The sequence below is a fragment of the Peromyscus leucopus genome, chromosome 7, assembly GCF_004664715.2.
Source record: "Peromyscus leucopus breed LL Stock chromosome 7, UCI_PerLeu_2.1, whole genome shotgun sequence".
Lineage (NCBI taxonomy): Eukaryota > Metazoa > Chordata > Mammalia > Rodentia > Cricetidae > Peromyscus > Peromyscus leucopus.
Window position 1 is genome coordinate 78,612,572 of NC_051069.1, and position 20,572 is coordinate 78,633,143.

Here is a 20,572-nt window from a genome sequence, read left to right on the forward strand (position 1 = left end):
CACCTGTGCCCAGCATAGAAGCGGCTTACAAGTGAGATTTCCTGGGGCCTGTACCATTGATTCGCTTCTGTCACCCCAGCATCTAGAGGAGTGCGTAGTCAGTTTTTGTGGAGTAATTAAAGAAACGTTGCATTGAGCTGGCACCTAGTCCCCACAGAGATGTCCCCTCGGTGTGTTTCCCCCGCTGTCCTTCCAGAGTGCCTGATGGTTTCAAACTGGCTTTTCTTTTTCTTTTTCTGTAATTGGTTGGCAAATAAGGCTTTGTGGGGTTTGCCTCCTTATCACATCCTAAGCATAGGTTTTGTTACATCACACAAAAGAGTTTTTGATTGAGCACTTGAAACCACTAAATAGAATGCATTCGGGCGACCACAAAAAGCGTATCTGGGCCCTGCTGCAGAGGCAGCAGGCGTTCAGCACTGGAGCAGGGAGTGTGTGGGGCTCGTGGACATCCTGATAACCGCGGGTGTCTGTCTTCCTCTTGGTGCAGCATTACTTCACAGTCAACTTCACCCATGAGAACCAGAAGGCACTGGAGCTGAGGACTGAGGATGCGAAGGACTGTGACGAGTGGGTGGCAGCCATTGCTCACGCCAGGTATGTCTCGCCCTGCTAGACCGCCTAAGCGGAAGAGACCACGCCAAGCAAGCGTCTGCAAGTCCAAGCCTCGGGACAAGCAGATGGGAAAGGAGGGGAGGGGAGTGTGGATGTTGTGAGAGTCTTGGCCACCCCATAGTACGAGAGCCCTGCAGACTCCCATTCTGTTCTAACCACGTAGTCCCATCGCTAATGTGTGCAGCCACCAATTTGATGTGTGACCATGAATTAGTCCCCTCTTTTTTTCTGAGCTAAAACTGACCATGCCCTGGCAGAGCTAAGCACTGTCAAGTGTAGCACCATCCAGCTGACCCTCTAGACAGCTGATCTCGCTGACCTAGTAAATAATGAGGTGTTATTGTGTCTACCTTCCTATAAAATGTGAACTGAGGTCAGGAGTGATGATGTTTGACTCTGCATTCTCAATGAGTGATTTAAAAAAAAAAGCATAGAAAAGGTGTCCAGCAGATGTGAGTTGGAAGAATGCAAAGAAAAATGGAAGGATGGAGGGGAGATATAAGGCTGCAGGCTGAAAATTTGTGATTAATGGGAAATTAGTGATAGATAAATGAAGGATAAAATGATATGAATGAGTGTTTGAAGTATATGTAGAGGATGGAAGGATAGATGGATAGATGGATCCTTTGGGCCAGAAACCGATTTTGTGACTCTAGCAATGGCCTTAGCCCTAAGATCATGCCATCTCTATTTCTGTCTACAAAAAGTATTCAGTCTTAGCTACAGAGACCATGCAATAGACACAGAAAAAGCAACAGACACAGGCCTAGTGCAAAGTGCCAGGGATCTGGAGCTGACTGCCACACGAGTATTCCCCTGACAGATATCACAGTTTGATGAGTGACATTATTTCCCTTTTCAGGGAAATGGGGGTAGAAGTAGGGTACCAAGTGGGCCTTAGTGAAGGATGGGAAGGAAGATTTAATGGGTTTAAACATGAGCATCTCAAGAATAACACCTCCCTCCCTATATCTCTCTCTCTCAAAAAAAATTTAAAAAAAAATTTTTAAACCTTATTTAAAGCACTGATACATGGAAGATAATTTAGAAAATAATGAGGAAATGAAGTTTAGATGATAAAAAGCAGATGAGGACCGGTGAGATAGCTCAACAGATAAAGGCACATCCCACCAAGCCTGAGAGGACTTGAGTTCAATCACTGGGACCCACTTGGTGGAAGGAGAAAGAGGGAATGTTGTTCTCTGACTTCCACAAGTACACACACACACACACACACACACACACACACACACACACACACACACATAGAAAACACGCAATATAAAAAAAACTTTTCAAGCATATGAGGTGGACAATTGGCTGTCATTAGATCATGAATGAGCTCAAATTTCCTGTTGAGATGTTTGGCCTTTCCTCTCTGAATCACGAGAGCCACTGAAGGTCTTACACCAGGAGAGTATCATGACCAGAGCTGATGGAGACCAGGAATTGCTGGGATGTTCCAGATGAAACTGCATGAAGAAAAAACTAGGTTCAAGGACAGCAATTGGACCTCAGCCTCCCAGCATCAAAGGAGAACCAATAACAAACAGGGTTTTATTTTGAGATCAAAACATTTCACTTGAAGATCAAATGAAATTATTTACATGAAGGAACTTCATAAGTATTCAAGCACTACAGGGGTTTTCTTTTGCATCTATTTATTTACTTTGTGGGAGCTACAGCATGTATGTGGAGGTCAGAGGACAACTTGCAGGAGTTGGTTGTTTCTACCATGTGGGATCCAGGGTTCAAACTCAGGGCATCAGGCATGTGGCATGTAACCTTTACCTGCTGAGCTGTCTTATGGGCACTGCATTAGAATTTTAATTCATTATTCATCAATACAAACAATTTCTAGAGACAATGCCATAACAAGGTCTATATGGTAGGTGGCTAAAATGATGAAAACTGACAATACCAAACGCTGGTGGAAGGCTGGAAATACTTAGGCAGCACCAGAGGAGTGTGAAACAGCACAACCAACCGGGACATGACCAGGCAGCTGCTTACCGTACGATCTCTTAGCTCCATTCCTTGGTACCTATCCAAGAGGAATGAGAAATGACCGCAAAAAGTCTCCTATGTAAGTGTCCTTAACTGCTTTATGCAAGCCGTCAGCCATGATATCTCTGAACAAGCTAATATATAAACAAACCTCCAGTGCATTCATAAAATGGAATATTGCTGGGAAATAAACATAACTACAGTTATGCACTACAAGATGGATGAATTTCAAAATCAATATGCTGAGTACATACAGCAAAAAAAGTGCTATATGATCTCAGTTACATGAAATTTAGACGAGACAAAAGTAAACAGGGTGATGGAAACAGGAAGAGCAGTCGCTTCTTGGGGTGGGAATAGAGTGGGAAATGGTTCCTGGGTGCTAGAAATGATCTTTGCCTTGGTTCGGGGTTTATGTTTTTCTATCATACTTGCGCACACTGTTACTGGTACTTGGGACCTGGACCGGGTATGTCCAGGCTCTTAGTATCTTATTCAAAGAACTGAAAGGCTCACACAAAACTGTAAAAGTAGCAAAGCAGTAGAAGAGGTAAGATACTCTAGCAAGAGTGACAGCGGGCCTCAAGAGTGAAAAGATTCATGGCCCAATTACTGTTTAGCACTTCCTTTTATGGGGTTCAAATAAAAGATGAGTTTTTGTTGCTTAAGGGTGTGGGAGGGTTTTTTTTGTCTTGATTGATATGTTAAGTTATAGACTTCTTTTCTACTGCACATATCCTTTCCCAAAATTCACCTTATTTTAATCATATGTGTGCCCAATTATGTATAATCATAAAATGGCAAATATGGAATTTCCCCTAAAAGTTCACTTTAAGGATGCAGTTTGCCTTATTACAAATTAGCACCCAAAAGCTAGCTCAGGCCAGATTGACCTTCCTTCTCTACACCAGAGCATAACTAGAGTATGACTAAACCGAATCTAAGTCTGATGGTTCTTAAGAAAAGAAGAAACAACATTGTCTTCTTCGGAGAGGGGTGCACATGCAAACCAGTGCATATAGGAGTCCTAGGTTGCTAACAGGTTACCAGGTGAGTTTCCTAAAAGAGTATGTGTGTGCAAGTGTGTAGTGCGTGTGTGCGTGCATGTGTGTGTGTGTGTGTGTGTTTGTGTGTTTGTGTGTGTAATTCAAGGAAGAATTTCAGGCTATCAAGTGCATTGTTAAAAGAGAGGTACAGGTATCTCCTAAGCCAAGTTTGAGTCCCAAGTTGCTAAACTACCTCCCATGTTTGTCTTCCTCACCATTGTGGCGGCATTAGGATGGATCAGTGCTTTCCACAATATGTGCACTGAACCTCACGTTTTAAAAATGAATGATGAATATTAAAATGTCTCAATTTTCTGTTGCTGCATGACAAATCACCACAGACTTGTCAGCTCAAAATTTCCTTTCATTATTTTGTGGTTCTATGGATCAGAAGTCCAGGCTCAACTGACATTTCTGGCCAGCACCTTGTGAGGTTGAAATCAAGGTCAGATCATTGAACTATGAGCTTTATTCAACCTCAACCTAAGAGAGAGAGAAAACGTACATGCATGTATATGTGTGGATATGCATGTATTGCAAGAATTCCTTCCCTGCAGAAAAGTTAAAAAAAAAAAAAGTCCACCTTGTCTTTGTAAAGTCCCAACCAGAAAACCAAAGGTTCTACAGGGTTCACCCTGGGAAACGAGTGAATTTATTGGGCTCAGCTACAGAGCAGTGAAGGATTAGTGGCAGGACTGTAAAGCACCCATACTGGAAAGACTTCATTCAGCATAGATTATGATTTTCCCATAGCCACATAGATGAAGCCCCAGACAATATACTCTAACACCTTCCCACACCCCAAGGTCACATGCAAAAATGGCCAAAGGGTGTAGATGTAACCAACCGTCTTGTTAAATAAGAAACACAGAACCAATGTAAAAGAGAAAGTCAAGAGGTCAGAGCTCAGAGCTAAAATCTCACCCATCCTCCTGCGGTGGTCCCAGCTTCCCGAAAGAGAGCTATTTCCCTGTGTGTAAGTCATTTCATAGTCATTCTGCCTTCTCATTGGTTGTAAACCCAAACACGTGACTGCCTCGTCACTGTCTGTATGTACAGCCCCCCAGGTCTTAAAGGCATATGTCTCCAATGCTGGCTGTATCCCTGAACACACAGAGATCTATGGGATTAAAGGTGTGTGCCACCACCGCCACACTCTGTCTATGGCTCTAATAGCTCTGACCCCCGAGCAACTTTATTTATTAACATACAATCAAAATCACATTTCAGTACAATTAGAATACCACCACATTTCCCCTTTTCTATTTTAATAAAAAGAAAAAAAGCAAAAGGTTATAACTAACATAAGAAAAACTATATACAAAAGTATAATAACTATATACAATATATACAAGTAATAAATACCTAAACAGGTATTTGACAAATCAGAGAAAATAATTCCATTATCTATCCTATTTTGGTAAATCCAAGATGTATCTAATGCATTTTCTATCCTAATTAATTTTCAACTATAACTAACTAATTTTCAACCATAACTAACTAATCTTCAACTCCTTCAGAGACCCAAGAAGGAAATAATATTAGCTAACAAAAATAAAAACAGGAAGTGCATGCAAGCAACTTCCAAAAAATTTGTGAGTTGACAGAAACAGCCAGCTGCCTGGACAGTCAGTCACCTGAGGTTTCTGCAGTGTTGGGTCATCATCTTCAGCCTATAGGCTTAGTGTATCTGACAGACTCATTTGTGAAGTAGGATGTACACAAGGTTAACAGTTCAACCTCACATTGGGTGAGAGCAGTCCATGTACCAGAAACACCTGAATTCCACTAGCGTCCTGTCATGATTCAGGATTTTAAATTCCGGAAATTGTTGACAGTTTTTTAATTCAGCTGTCCATTCTTCTTGGCTGTGTATATATGGCTTCATCTCAGCATCCCCTTCTTCTCCACATCCCTCTATTAAATGCCAGTCTACTATCGAGAGGCGTGAGCTTTCAGCTGCTGTTCCATTGCACAACAGAAGCCATCAGCCCTCTGCCTGTTCAGCTGCCTTCAAAGAAAAGAGCACTGTACCTTTTCTGGATTGTGAAGGCCACTTCAGGGATGGGGCCATATTGTCCTGGCCTCAGAAGATGCCTTTTGATAAAGCCATAACCACACTTGTTTTGGCAAGAATCAGTAGTCCTTTGTTTCGTGTCCTGTCTGTCCATTTTGAACTGTTGATTCGAGGATACTTTGTTGTCCAATGGCTAACTTTTGCCACAATGAAAGTTGACTCCATATGCAGTTTCTTCAATGCCCATATTTTCTCTGAAGTAGGTTGGTACTGCCAGGAGCCGACATGTCTCAAAAAAGAAAAATTTCTAAGTTATTAAAACATTTTAAATGCCATATTCTGTAGATCTCTGAAGGGTTTGAAGATGACCTGTCTAAAACATCTCTGCTCAATTTTTAAAACATATCTAATATGACTACAAGTTCTATTGTAATGTCTAACTACTAACTTTCATTTCTTTATATCCTAATAGTTGGTAATTCAAGGATCAGAAAATTGCATTACATTGTTAAATGTATGGTATGAAAACAATTAGAAATATATATACAGCATTTTCTAACAATATCAGTTTCAAATTTGTATACAATATAAAACAATCCAATCCAATGTAAAGTATTTAAAACTAGTAATTGTCTTTTTCTTTTCTTTTTTTTAAACAAGAACCTTAAATCTAATCTCCCTTGCTTAGCCTTTTTCCTAACCCTTGACAACAACTTGTAACCAACCCCCCTAAACATTGAAAATTATCCCAGACCCAAAACCCATTAAAAAGACCAAAAAACCACCTGTCCCACACCACCTCTTTGGGAATGTGGGCATCGTATTCTTAAAATTGCTTCCTGCTGGGTATGGGCGAAGTTTTCTTTATCCTGAAAGAAAAATTTTAGGTTAATTGTCAAATTCTAGGAAAGGTAACATTCCTCAAACCTTTTGAAATTGCTTCTCCTACCCACATATCATCATGCTCATCAACCTCAACATTAACTGTGTCTCTAATCCAATCTTCCAAAGGTGCAGATCTTGCCCTTAACGGCCTGATTATTCTTTTGCGTGCTGTATTCGCATTCTCAAAGACCAAAGATTCAATTATTGCCTTACTAGCTTCTGAATCCGAGACCATTCTCTTTACTGCTGAAGCCAGTCTTTGTAAAAAATCTGTAAAGGATTCTTTTGGGCCTTGCATAACCTTTGTAAATGACTCAGATTTTTTTCCTGGTTCCTCAACTCTGTCCCATGCATTCAAGGCTGCTGTTTGACATAAAATTAGGGTTTGGACATCATATAAACTTTGTGTTTGTACTGAAGCATATTGGCCTTCTCCAATAAGCTGATCCTGGCAAACTTGTATTCCTTTATCCCTCCATTGTTTTTCTATGTTTTTAGCCTCATCCTTAAATCACGTTAGAAATTGAAGTCTCTGGCTGGGTTCCAGAACAGCTTGTGCAAGGTCCCGCCAGTCCTGTGGTACAATCCTATTATATGTTGACCAAGAGTTTAACATTTGCTTTACATATGGGGAATGCATGCCATAAGATACTATTGCTTCCTTAAACCTTTTTAAATCCAACATTTCAATTGGAGCCCAAATATTTTGTGTAGCCTTTTGATCAGGCATCTGCTGTACGGTTACAGGATAAATTAAGGGTGACTGTGTGAAAACAGGCTTTCTTTCTGTAACCTTATGATCCAGACTTGAAACAACTTTGCTGTTAATTTCTTCTGTCTGAATTTTTACAGGTTTAACAAGTTTTTCTAAAGCTGCCATCCTGGCACTTAAATTGACTATGTTTTTAAACTGCAAAAGGAGGATAAGCATAGTGATAAACTGCATAATTCCAACAATACTAATCTTCTCATATAGTTGTTCCATTGTCAGACTGCCTAAAATTTCGAACAAAACCCAATTTTCTTCCAATGTACACATAAAACCCACTTTTTTTAATGTGGAAAAAAATTTCTCTTTTAAATAGTTTCCTTTAAAATATCTGATATGTTATGACTTACCAAATCTGCATAGAACAGTAGAAATCCGAGGGGATTTTCAAAACAGCCACCTAGTGTCCAAGGTGTAAATCCAGAGAGAGAGAGAGAGAGAGAGAGAGAGAGAGAGAGAGAGAGAGAAAACACACAAGAAAGTGTAGCCAGCTAAAGCTTAAATCCAGCCACGTGTTCCCTCTTGAGCCGAGTCAAGGCTTGGCTCTGGCTTCCTTAAGGTCCGACCACGTGCATTGACTTTACAGGCGGGGCCCTGTTCAGCAGGGCAGGTCTGAGTTGTTTGTAGCACCGGCTTTAAGCAAGCAGCTCACAGTTAGTCCGGCCTGAAGCCAAGCAGACCTAGGTTCGGGCTAGGAAGCCAACCGCTCGGACTAGGGGGCTACACGGCCTGCCGCCCTTGCGGGAAAGCGGACCTGCCGCCAAGCCAAGTGGTTTTTAATGGATTCTTGTCACGTTGGGTGCCAGATGTAGATGTAACCAACCGTCTTATTAATTAAGAAACACAGAACCAATGTAAAAGAGAAAGCCAAGAGGTCAGAGCTCAGAGCTAAAATCTCACCCTTCCTCCTGCGGTGGTCCCAGCTTCCCGAAAGAGAGCTATTTCCCTGTGTGTAAGTCATTTCATAGTCATTCTGCCTTCTCATTGGTTGTAAACCCAAACACGTGACTGCCTCGTCACTGTCTGTATGTACAGCCCCCCAGGTCTTAAAGGCATATGTCTCCAATGCTGGCTGTATCCCTGAACACACAGAGATCTATGGGATTAAAGGTGTGTGCCACCACCGCCACACTCTGTCTATGGCTCTAATAGCTCTGACCCCCGAGCAACTTTATTTATTAACATACAATCAAAATCACATTTCAGTACAATTAGAATACCACCACAAAAGGGAGGGGCTGGAGTCTCTGATGAAGATCCAGTGACCCTCCCCACTCCTTCCTTCTATGAGGGAATGTCAACTTGGAAGACCACATTCTACAACTCTGTGTGTGTGTGTGTGTGTGTGTGTGTGTGTGTGTGTGTGCAGCAGTGGCAGCAACAACTGGCTCTCTGCCACAGCCATATTGAGTATGAAGTATTTTTACATATCCCCAACTTAGTTTTTATTTACATATACTTAATAGAAACATTCCGTGTATAAAAATAAGCACTGTGGTGTATTAATACCATGTTGAGACACAATGTTCTCTCACACTGTATGTATCATAGTCTAGTATTATGGGATGCCACTGTAGTGTATGCGTATAGCCATTTGTAAGATAAGGCAGTGTGCTTCATACCCAGCATTTTTGTGAGAGCTAGATGCCAGGCAAAGAGACTGAAATGCACTCTCAGGCCCTAGGGCCAATTCCACCTCCAGCTTTGACTCCGTTGTTCTAAGTCGATTGCTTCTCCTTCCTGGACTTCAGTGACTTCATTGAGTAAACCATGCAGTCAACCTTTCATGACCCCTGAGTTTCCTTCTAGCTCTGAAAGTCTATGAATTCATAAAGACTGCACACACCAGGAGTGCCTCGGTCAGTCTCCGCTGGAAGGATTCCAGGAGTGGAAGGAGTAGGAGAGGAAAAGTAGAGAATGGGGTGGTGGGTGGGTAGAAAGGGAGGTAAAGCGATGTTGTCTCTGTTTTTTTTTTTTTTTTTTTTTTATTGTTATTACCAAATAGCTGAAATAATCAGCTTAAAGGAAGAAAGACCTACTTTGGTTCATGGTTTTGGGCCACAGTTGGCTGGCTCTGTGAAATTTAGGCCTATATTAGGACAGAGACATCTTGTGAGAAGGGTGTGGCAGAGGGAAACTGTTCCCCTCATGGCTACAAGAAGCAGAGAGACAGAAGCAAGAGCAAGAGAAGATAAACCCTCAAAGACACACTCCCCAGCCACCCACCTCCTCCAATTAGAACTAACCTACCAGTTTCAACTACCTCCCAACAGTCCATTCAATGATGAATTCATCAAGGGCCAGTCCACTGATTAGGTCAGGGGCCTCACGATTGCTCCCAAAGCCCATCTACTGGACACCAAGCCTTTAAACATCAGCCCATGAGGAGCATTCCAGACTAAAGTATAATATTCTTCCCTTGGCCCCCAAAGGCCCATGACCATCTCACAGTGTAAAATGTATTTACTATGTCCCCAAAGGTCCTCAGTCTTAATAGCCCCAGAATTTCTCAGAAGGCTAAGTCTAAACTCTTCAATAACTCAAGGTGGCAGTAGCTATGAACACCTTTAAAATAAAATAAAGGAAGTCGTGTACTTCTAACATACAATGATAGGAGCCCTCCCCTTTACAAAGAGGAATGGAAACATAGGAAGAAAAATGAGGCTAATACCCAGCCAGACAAACATTATACCATGGAGCTCCATGTCTGGGTATTCAGGTCATGTCATGAGCATATACAGGATCTAGGGCATGGTATGAGCTCCAACAGGCTTGGAAAGTCCCACCTCTGTAGTCTTTTCTGACTGTAGCTTATATTGTTATCATCTAGGGGTCTTGACCAGGCTCATTTCCTTTGTCAGTTAAAGAATCAAAAGGCAGGGGGAAAAATCTCCATCACAATAGGTAGCAACAGGGGAGTTCTCTGACCTAATCAGAGGACTGACTCTGGATGAATTCATCATTGACTGGACTATTGGGAGGTAGTAGAGACCATGGAAGGTTAAGTCCAGTTGGAGGAAGTGGGGAGCTGGGGAGTGGAGGGTGTTCCTATCACAAGCGGTCCAGAAAGGTTTTTACCAGAGGCGAGGAAATGGGCACTGACCACAAGCACACAGAGAAAAGACCCTCTGCAAGGCGGAACGAGAACTAGAGAAGCTGAAATACAGCTTCTCTTGGGGACTGGAGTGTTTTAAAGTCCCCTCCCTAACATAGGGTTGCTCAGTTTGAAGAAAGGAAGGACGGCTAATGGTCCTACAGCTGTAGTGTAAACATGCCCTGATGCAGCCAGGGACTCCCTGAGCCAGCCCATGAGCAGGGGGCCCTACTGGCAGGACAAAAAGCCCACAAGCTGTCAGGTCTTTGTCTCAAGTCAGGAGGGTGAGGGAGAAGCCAGCCATCTTGGAAGTTCACCATCCTTATTACATAGCCATGGCCCCTCTCCCTTTCTGTATGCCTCAGGCAGTCTGTCAACTCCTAGTTCCTCAATATGACTTCTCAGAAGGCTCTGTTGACTTCCTAAAACTCTCCTTGTCAGATGTCCCCCATTCTTGGCCTCTCCAGCTTCCTGAGGGCTCCAAGAGCTTCATATTCAACTCTCACAACTTCACTATCTCAGGGACTCTTGACCCTCCCATACTGCCTTGCTTCCCAGGCCTCCTTTTGAAATCTGGGTGGGAACCTCTGGGAGCCACAATACTTATATTCTGCATGCCCCTAAAACCAATATCCTATGGCTAGCACCAAATTCTGCCGCTGGCTCCAGCAGCAGCCACATCTGCTTGGCTTACACCTCTGAATACTTAATGGCTTGGTGTAGGGAAGGACTTCCATAGGCCCCCTGTGACATCTCAAAGCAAGGTCTTTCAGATGTCCTTGAGCCTAAATGGCTGGAATCTGGCGTGTGTGTGAGTGTGTGTGTGTGTGTGTGTGTGTGTGTCCAGGTCTCTCACTGGACAGGAGTCCTTGGGGTAGGCTAGGCTAGATCTGCCTACCTCTACCTCCCCAGTGCTGGGATTCCAAGCACACACCATCATGGCCTGTTTTATTTATTTACTTACTTGCTTTCAATTGGGGTTCCCCGCACTTGAGTGGCAGGTGCTCCCCTGACTGAGCCAACTCCACTGTCCCGTGGCCTCTTTAACAGTCTAATCTCTGCAGCAGCCCTGCTGGTCTTGGCCCCAGCCTCCCCTGCGCTTATCTCCTGACACAGGAGACTTCACATTCAAAGCATAATAGGAGAGTGGGGTGAAGGGAGGGGGAGAGAGAAGGGAAGGAGAAAAGGAGGCAGAAGGGATGGGGCATAGGGAAGGGAAGGGGGAAGAGGGAAGGGGGAGCAAAGGGGACAGGAAAGAAGGGGTGGAATGATGGGAGAAGAAAGGAGAAAAGAAAGAGGAGGATAAAGAGAGGGAAGGGAATGGGGGGAGGAGGAAGGCAGGCAGATAAGCTGCAGATGAGACTCCTCCTTCCTGCAGCACTGGGGTGTCTGCCATTAGTAAGACCAGACTAATGAAGAAGCTGTGCTTCGCACCCCTGTGTGGGGAGGCAAGATGGTGTGAAAACAGACTCCTTGCTCTCAACTGAATTTTGCTTGCAAGTGAAGACAATTAAGTACCCTAGGAAGTTGGAAAGCCCTTCCAGTCTGGGTTCATTTTCACAAGAGAAGCACCCAGACCGCCATAGTGTTATATTGGAACAGCATCTCTCACAGCCTGTTACTTAAGAAAAGGTAACGCTAAGAACAGAGATCAGTTCTCTGGACCACAGTTTCTTCACAGGATCCCTTCCTTGCTACAGGTGTCCTGAGCCTGATGAAGCAAGCCTTTCCTGCTATATCATCCCACCCTCAGGATATGTATGGCCTCAGCCAGCCTCCTCCCAAGAAGGCATCTTCGGGCATCATCAGAGAACAGGGCCCTCCCTCTGTAACTATCTTTCTACCTCAAACACCTTGGCATGGCCCTTCTTTATTGCAAGGTTACTTCCATCATGGCCTCCTGGGTCTCACCTCAAACCTTGAGGCTCACAGAGACTCTGTGAGCTCAAGTGGCAGGCTCCTGAGGCTGAGACAAAGACCCCCCTCCTCAGCCTGACCCCACTGGCCAGCTATGTGCAGGACTGCATGGTAATAATACCAGAAGCTGGCAGACTAACATCAATCTCACATTCCAGCAGTCTCACCAGTAGGAGACAGTGGGTGGCCCCAGAGGGGGAGCCGGTTGCTATGGGTGTGAAGAGCCAATGCTGTGCTGATGGAGTAAAGAAAATCCTAGCAGACCCTGGGTGAGCAGCTCTTTCAATAAACCATGCTGAGCAAGTGGGAAAGAAGGTGACAGATACCTGAGAGGACAACCTTAAGGAAGGAAAGTAGATTTTGGTTATGATCCTCCATTGGCTCTGTTGATGACTGCGGTAGGGTAGACAATCATGAAGTGAGCTTGTGGCAGAATGAAGCTGCTCATTTTGTGGCAACCAGAAGGCAGACAGAGAGAACGTCCTGGCTAGAAGGCCTCCTCCCTCTTCCCCTTTGGTTCCTTCTGGACCTCCAGCAATGGGACAGGACCACTCAGTTCAAGCAAGTCCTCTCAGTCCTTCATTAACATCTCTAGAAACTCTCTCACCAATACATTGAGATGCGTGTTCTCCTTAGGCCACAGCCATCTCAATCCAATCACTTTGACAGAACGGTAGAGTTAGGGAGGTTGAGGAACAACTTGGCTTGTTCTAAGGGGTAGGGAGTTGAACCTTTTCTGGATGCTGGGATGGAGTGTGATGGAGCAGAGGCAGTTCGTTCTGAAAGAGACCCTGCAGAGGGGTTTGATGTGCATATAGAACATCCTGGGCTGTGCCAATCAAAGGACGGGAAGGAGAGGCCCTCACTATCACTAAGAAAAGAGACACAGACCTTGCTGAGAAGACAAGAGCACAGAGGAATGGGTAGGTGTGAGAGAGGAAAGGCAAAGGGGTGGCTCTCAGGCGATGGTGGGTTGAAGCAAGGGGAAGAATTTGAGGAACAGTGAGGAATATAGACCCAGACTGTTATCCCTGAGAACTCTAACCTTTCCCTTCCAAGGTCCTGCCCTTTCCCTGACCTTGACCCCATCTGGATAGACACCTCCCTCTGAAATGTTGGAGTCCTGTTCTCCAAGCCTCTCTGCCCACTGGGCCTCTTCATGGGATCAGATCCACAACTGTGATGTACTCTGGTGGTCTTGTTCATACCATAGAGCAGTATGGAGAGGCCCAGACCAAGAACGTAGAGGACTGGGGTCTCTCTTCAGGGGTGTGGTGACCTCAGGCAAGCCATTTCTTACCTCCATTCCTGCTCTGCTACTCTGTCCATCTGTGTGCCACGCGTTAATTTGGGAATCTGATATGATACCTTCCCCCCCCTCCCCACCTTTGCCTGTCCTTTGGGACTGTCTCTGACCTGGTGCCACCTAATCACCTCACCTCATTATCAATTACTGCCAACACAAGTCTCCTACCCAGGGCTGCCCTAAAGTGGGTATGTACCCAAGGAACTATGTTTGGAGTCAAACGCCTCAGCTCCAACTTGGTGGTGTGTTACCTAGGATCTCCTGGAAGTCTTCTCTGAGCACAGTCCTTGTTGCTGGCCCCCTCCTTCTTAGCATACACTAAGAACCTGTGACTTGCCACTGGACACTTCTATGTCCTGTGCAGTCTTCAGGCATCACCCAAACTAACAATGAGATGTCCGTGCCTCCTCATCCTCCATATATCCCACAAGGCCTGATGCATGCATCTGTAGTCTCCCTTGCATACAGCAAGTGTCCACTGAGTACTTTTTAGTCACATAGAGTATCCCCCTCCATCACCATGCTACTAGTAGCTCTGAAGCTGAAAGAAGATCCCTGGAGTCCACCAAGGCAATTCATCTGAATCCCAGAAGTAGCCTAAGAAGAAGTGTGGAGTTAGGGAGCTGGGGAAGGGTATGTTTCAAAATGCCTATCTACCTAGACAACAGCCCAGGGGGAGAGGAAAGGAGGGGGGTAGGGAGAACGTGTGTGTCTGTGTGTGCGTATGATATATAGAGAGAAACAAAGACAGACAGACAGACAGATACATAGATAGATAGATAGATAGATAGATAGATAGATAGATAGATAGATAGATAGATAGATAGAGATAGAATGCATAACAAAGAAAGCCAAGCAAATAAAGCAACCGGAAGTTGGTGTGCAATGGGGTGGGCAGGGCCCAGAGACAGGGGGCAGCTTCTCACCTGCCGTGCACCTCTGTCCACAGCTACAGGACACTGGCCACGGAGCACGAGGCGCTCATGCAGAAGTACCTGCACCTGCTGCAGATAGTAGAGACAGAGAAGACGGTGGCCAAGCAGCTGCGACAGCAGATCGAGGACGGCGAGATCGAGATCGAGCGACTGAAGGCAGAGGTGACTGCCAGCCAGGGGTCCCCAGACCAGATCAAATCCCTGACTCACCCCGCCTCTGTGCTTCCCAAGTGCCACCTGAAGCGTGTCCCCCGCCCCTCTGCTGCTGAGTTGTTTCCTGTAATGCAGGGTCTTTGCTATGACCTAACCAGGTGATAAGGATGAGTGAGATGCTTATGGACAAGTTATTAGAGGGTGCAAGGACACGTTAACTGTCACCATTGTCAGCTCAGATTCTGGAGTGCAATATCACCTGCAGTCATTACTGTGGGCTTTCTCTGTGTCTGCACCAGATACACGAGTGTCAGATAGCCAGTCTCGGGCTTTTAGGGCCTGCCCCTGACGGCATGCCGTCAAGCTTGCCTTGTGTGTGGCTTCATTGGGCAGAAGTCCTGTACACACCTCCAGGAGCCTAGCCACTCACTGTTTACCAAGGCCTTGGGCAGCACTAGAACTCCCAAATGAGAACCTGCATTTATATACCATGCTAGGAGATGCTGTTGATTCCTGGAGCACAGGCTCTCAGGCATCCTTCCTAGAAGCCCATGTGGCATCCTGGATGTCAGGATGTGGAGAAAAAACATGCAAGAATCCACCTAAGGAGGGTACAGTGAGAGGAGAGGATTCACATGATCCAGGCCTGCAATCCCAAGCTGTACTCCCTGATCCCATCAGGCTCCACTCAAAAAAAAAAAAAAAAATGTAATCCCAACAGCAAAGGATGAAGAACCTGCAGGTGTCAACTGCAGAGCTAGAAGCCCTGGGTGCAGGGTTCTCTGTGTACAGAACCCCTTCCCACATCTGCACTGTAGCCCAGTGCCTCCCAGCCCTGTCCAGAAAGTTCAGAGACTCAGAGTCACCAACCTCATCTTATCCAGCAACAGCAAAGCTCTCCATCAGCAGCAACATTGACTTACAGCTTCATGTTTAACTGAAGTTCCACATTTGACCCATCTCTAACCCTACAAGACTTCAGACATATCTCCTTCATCAGCCCCCATTGCCATCCCAGAGGAATAAGCCGTGAGAAGCCAGGCTCAGAGAGCACGGGTCACTTGTCCAAACACACACAGCTGAGAAGTGACAGACGTTGAACTGGAACACAGGCTCCCGTCCACCTGCTAATCTTTCTACTCTGTACAGACTCTCTGACAGTCAGTCTTCCAGAGGCTAGCCCAAAATTATCCTCTAACACCGCTGGCTCATTCTGGGCTCCAGCCCACTCTGGAGAGAAGCCCTGAGATCTATGATAGCCCAGCATAGCTTCCTGAATATAAACAGAGCTGCCCCTGACCCCAACACACACACACACACACACACACACACACACACACACACACACACACACACACAAAGAGACCAGGGAAGGACTGTGGTCCCATTACCCAATTACTATCTGGGACTGTGCAGTCCCCTAGCACCACCCAGCATCCCAGAGCACTGAACTGTCCTACCCCCTGGCCTTTGCACATGCTATTGCTCTTTTTTGGCATGCCTTTCTCATGCCCATGTTTCTAGCCAAATCCTGTCAAGGACAGTTACCTCCTGATGGAGCTACTGGCTAGCATGTACTTTAGGTCCTCTGCTCACAAGGCTTCTGAAGATCATCACAATGCTCCCTGTGTGTCTGTAATTTCAGCAGTCTGGTAGGAACCCCATAAGGGTTAGGCAGTCTCTGCTACCACTCAGCCCTTCTTACCTGGCATGATAGCTTGTGAGGGCTTGGTGAGTGAGTGAACGCAGGCTCTGGAAGGTTCTAGGGGTATGGAGATGTCTGCCTTTCTAGTCCACTGTATTAGAGTGTGAACAGAGACACAATGGTGCTGCATGAGCCCTGGTCCTGACAAGGTGTTTGAAAGCCAGGGGGTATAAGCTCAGTTTGCACTTGGCCCTAAATACTTTTATCAGTTTGTGGGCCCAAGAAGGCGCAGGTGCAGAAGACAGAGGTCCCTGAGGGGCTAGGAGCAGAATGCAGGCCAGTCGGAAACGTGTGTGTGTGTGTGTGTGTGTGTGTGTGTGTGTGTGTGTGTGTGTATACTGCATGCACATGTGTCTGTGTGTATATCTGTATGTGTATTACGTGCACGTGTGTGTGTATGTGTACTGCATGCACATGTGTCTGTGTGTTATCTGTGTGTGTATTACATGCACGTGTTTGTGTATGTGTACTGCATGCACATGTGTCTGTGTGTGTATTACGTGTGTGTGTGTGTGTGTGTGTGTGTGTGTGTGTGTGTGTAATGACAGAAAAGGCCCATTTGGTGGGAATTTAGAGCAATATTTCCAATCAAATGCCCTGCCCTTCACAGTATATGCATACCACTGTACTGGCTGTACTATGTAGCCTAGGCTGGTGTCTTAGTTATGGTTTCTATTACTGTGAAGAGACACCATGATCACAGCAACTCTTATAAAGGAAAACATTTAATTGGGGTGGCTTACATTTTCAGAGGTTTAGCCCATTGTCATCGTGGTGGGACATGGCAGCATGCAGGCAGACATGGCGCTGGAATAGGAACTGAGAGTTCTACATCTTGATCCACAGGCAACAGAAGGAGATTGTGTCCCACTCTGGGCATAGTTTGAGCTATGAGATCTCAAAGTCCACCCCACAGTGACACATATCTTCCAACAAGCCCACACCTACTCCAACAAGGCCACACCTCCTAATAATGCTGCTCCCTATGGGCCAAGCACTAAAACACATGAGTCTATGGGGGAACATCCCTATTCAAACCTCCACAGCTGGCTTCATGAACCTCTTGACTTAACTTCCCAGCTGATAGTATACACCAGTAATTCCAGCAGCTCCCTGCCTGTCACAGAGCCCAACACCAAGACACCACTGGGATTTTCAGATGGGGTGAGCACAAAAGAGACATATGGGCTTGGAGGAGACCAAAGGAAAGCAAGGAGAAAATTGAGTTTCTACAGGCCATAGCCTAAGACTTCTGCAACAAACCAAGTTCCTAACTCTCCTGAACTGTATTCCCAACCTGATCCTTAAATAAAGACTCTAGGCTCAGGGGATAAAGGCGTTTGCCACCAAGCCTTATGAGTTTAATCTCCAGGTCACATGATGGAATGGAAAATAACTGGTGGGGGTGGGCTGGGGGGAAGGGGAGGGAGGCAGGAAGGGAGAGAACAAGGGAATCTGTGGCTGTTGTGTAGAACTGAATAGTATTGTAAAATAAAATAAAAAAGAAAAACACACACACACACAAAAAGAAAATAACTGGTGGAAGTTGTCCTTTGACTTCCAGAGGCATGCATGCATGTGTGCACACAAACACCACGCACATAAATAGATGAAACGAATGGACAAAGGAATTTTAAAGACTCTAAGACTGTTAGGGCTGTCTGAGCTCTGAGCATCACAGCATAGTGTGAGGCTTGGTTATGCCTATTTTCTGCCCTGGTCCCCACTGATTGAATGTCCTATAGAAGGCCTATCAGAAGTGTGCTGCAACTTTTAATTGCTTTTTAAATTGTTTGTTTATATTTATTTTATTGTCTATGTGTTAGTGTTGCCTGTATGTTTGTGCACTATGTGTGTGCATGGTGTCCAAGGAGGTCAAAAGAGGGCATCAGATTCCTGGTTCTGAAGTTTTGGAGGGTGATCAGTCACCCTGTGGATGCTGGAAACTGAATTCAGGGCCTCTGAAAGAGTAGCTGGCGCTCTTAACCTCTGAGCCAACTCTCCAGCCCCCATCATCAGTTTTAAATGCAGACCAGCCCCCAACCACCACAACCTCCCTCAGTGCACATATCAAAACTGGCAAAGAAAAGCAGGATGGCATGAAGATAAAGACCTTCAGGCCAAGAGGGACTGTTGACCCAGCCACAGCAACCTCTGAGCTCACCAGAGCTCTGTGCTTGCATGCCACTGTGTGCGCGTGTGCGTGTACGTGTGTGCGTGTGCGTGTACGTGTGCGTGTGTGTGTGTGTGTGTCATAAGCCTCTTAAATTACAGGCCAAAATTTTGGCCTTTTATTTCAACATGTAAATGTTCAAAGCTTAAGAATTGCTGAGAAAATATAAGGAAGTAGCACAGGGGGGGGGGGGAAGCAGAGAACAGGCAAGCAGGTCTCTCCACTGAACATTCCAGTTAGTTGTTTTCAGACACTCTCCAAGTGAAGGCCAACCAGGGTAATTTTAGCAGCCTAGCAGTGGAGAGCCTGAAACTGCTCACTCCACTTTCAAAGGCTTCAGTGGCTCATTTTTGAGAGCCATTCATCCTGAGGTTCAGCATGTGGCCTTGAGGGCACACAGCCTCGTGTTCTGAGGAGGGAGCAGCCTGCCCACAGCTGTGTTTAGAGAATTCCCTGAGCTTCTGTCTTTAGATGTGCTGGGCTCAGTGACTGCTGTAGCTTCCTGTGGTTGGGGGTTTTGAGGTCACTGTTGCTCTGATCGGTTTTTGATTCACTTATTTTTTACAGCTAACAAGGGTGTGTTGCATGCTGGGTCCTATGCTAACCCCCAAGAGCTCTAATGAATGAGACCACTCTAACCACTCCACAGAACTCTCAGCAAAGCAGGGAGAAGAGGTGGCTTTCCTTCAATAGAAAGTTCTTTCTTTTTACTATGTGAGCCCCAGTACAAGATGATCGTTGGCCTGTCCCCTGGGACAGTCTCAGACAGACTTAGGATGTCCAGCTCCTGGACACCAGCCCTTGGTTTTGGTCTTGATTCTCTATGATCCCCAAATAAAACAAATGGAGCTTGTTTTAGATATGCTGGGGGCTACCTTAGCTCTCTGGGCAAGTAGCAAAGCTCCAAAGAGGACTTTGATTCCAAGAAATGCTTCAGGGTAACCCAGAGAGGAGAGAAGCCAGCCACAAGAGCTATACTCTAAGCCACCAGCCTTGATCTGATTTATCCCCCGATGTGCTTTTGTTGGAAAGACAAAGGACAGCCCAATGTCTGCAAGTGAGCTAGTGTTGCCTACCACAGAGATATGTGTACATACATGTTCATGGCTGCTATATTCCCAATAGCTAGGACATGAAACCAGAACATGGGTGCATAAAGAAAACAAGGCACATAACACATGTGGAACTTTATGTGGCCATAAAAAAAAATAAAATAATGACATTTGCAAGAAAATAGATGGAACTGAGGATCACTGCATTAGATTAAATAAGCCAGAATCAGTCAAATACTGCACATTTTCTCATATGTGGAACCTAGGTTTAAGATTATATACATGTGCGTTTCTATGTGTGTGCTGTGTAAGTAAAGAGGATCACAAGAGAGGAAGATGAAATCCTAAGGAATTGGAGGGAAAGTGGGTGATGGATACATATAATAAAAAAGCAGAAAGAGGGACTGGCTTTCTGGGGGAAGGAAGAGAAACAGCCTGAAGGGGTAGGGAGGCGGGGAGAGGAGAAAGGGGATATATGAGAACCAAGGATAATAACAATGTGTATGAAGAAAACTTAACATAGGCTACAAAATGGATGAACCCTGAGGGTGCAGTGCTAAACAAAATACCAAGTAACTCCACAAGAGCTTCCTGGTGTAAAATTCACAGATGTGGAAAACAGCACAGATGTGTGTCAGCAGCTGGAGGAGGAAGGGCTTACAGAGTTTCCATCTGAAGACCCCAGGGAGGAACGGCGATGTTGGCTGCACATTACAAATAGACTGGCTGCCTCCAGACAAGGCACCCAATAATGGTTCACTGGGGAGGGCAGTGAGAGGGCTCAACAGGTGAAGGCACTTGAAGCCTGACGATGTAAGTTCAATCCTGAACCCCACGTGGTGGAGGGAGAGAATGGACTCCTGAAAGCTGTCCTCTGACCCCCACAAATGTGTGTGTG

At 45.4% G+C, this 20,572-nt stretch overlaps 1 protein-coding gene across 1 annotated transcript in view; it reads left to right on the forward strand.

The window, feature by feature from the left end:
• Rasgrf1 (Ras protein specific guanine nucleotide releasing factor 1) overlaps positions 1 to 20,572 on the forward strand; it is a 114,442-nt gene that overhangs the window by 18,011 nt on the left and 75,859 nt on the right. The window contains exons 2-3 of the mRNA XM_028865955.2: positions 491 to 597; positions 14,606 to 14,753. Coding sequence (XP_028721788.1) covers positions 491 to 597; positions 14,606 to 14,753 — 255 coding nt within the window. The remainder of the gene's footprint in view (positions 1 to 490; positions 598 to 14,605; positions 14,754 to 20,572) is intronic.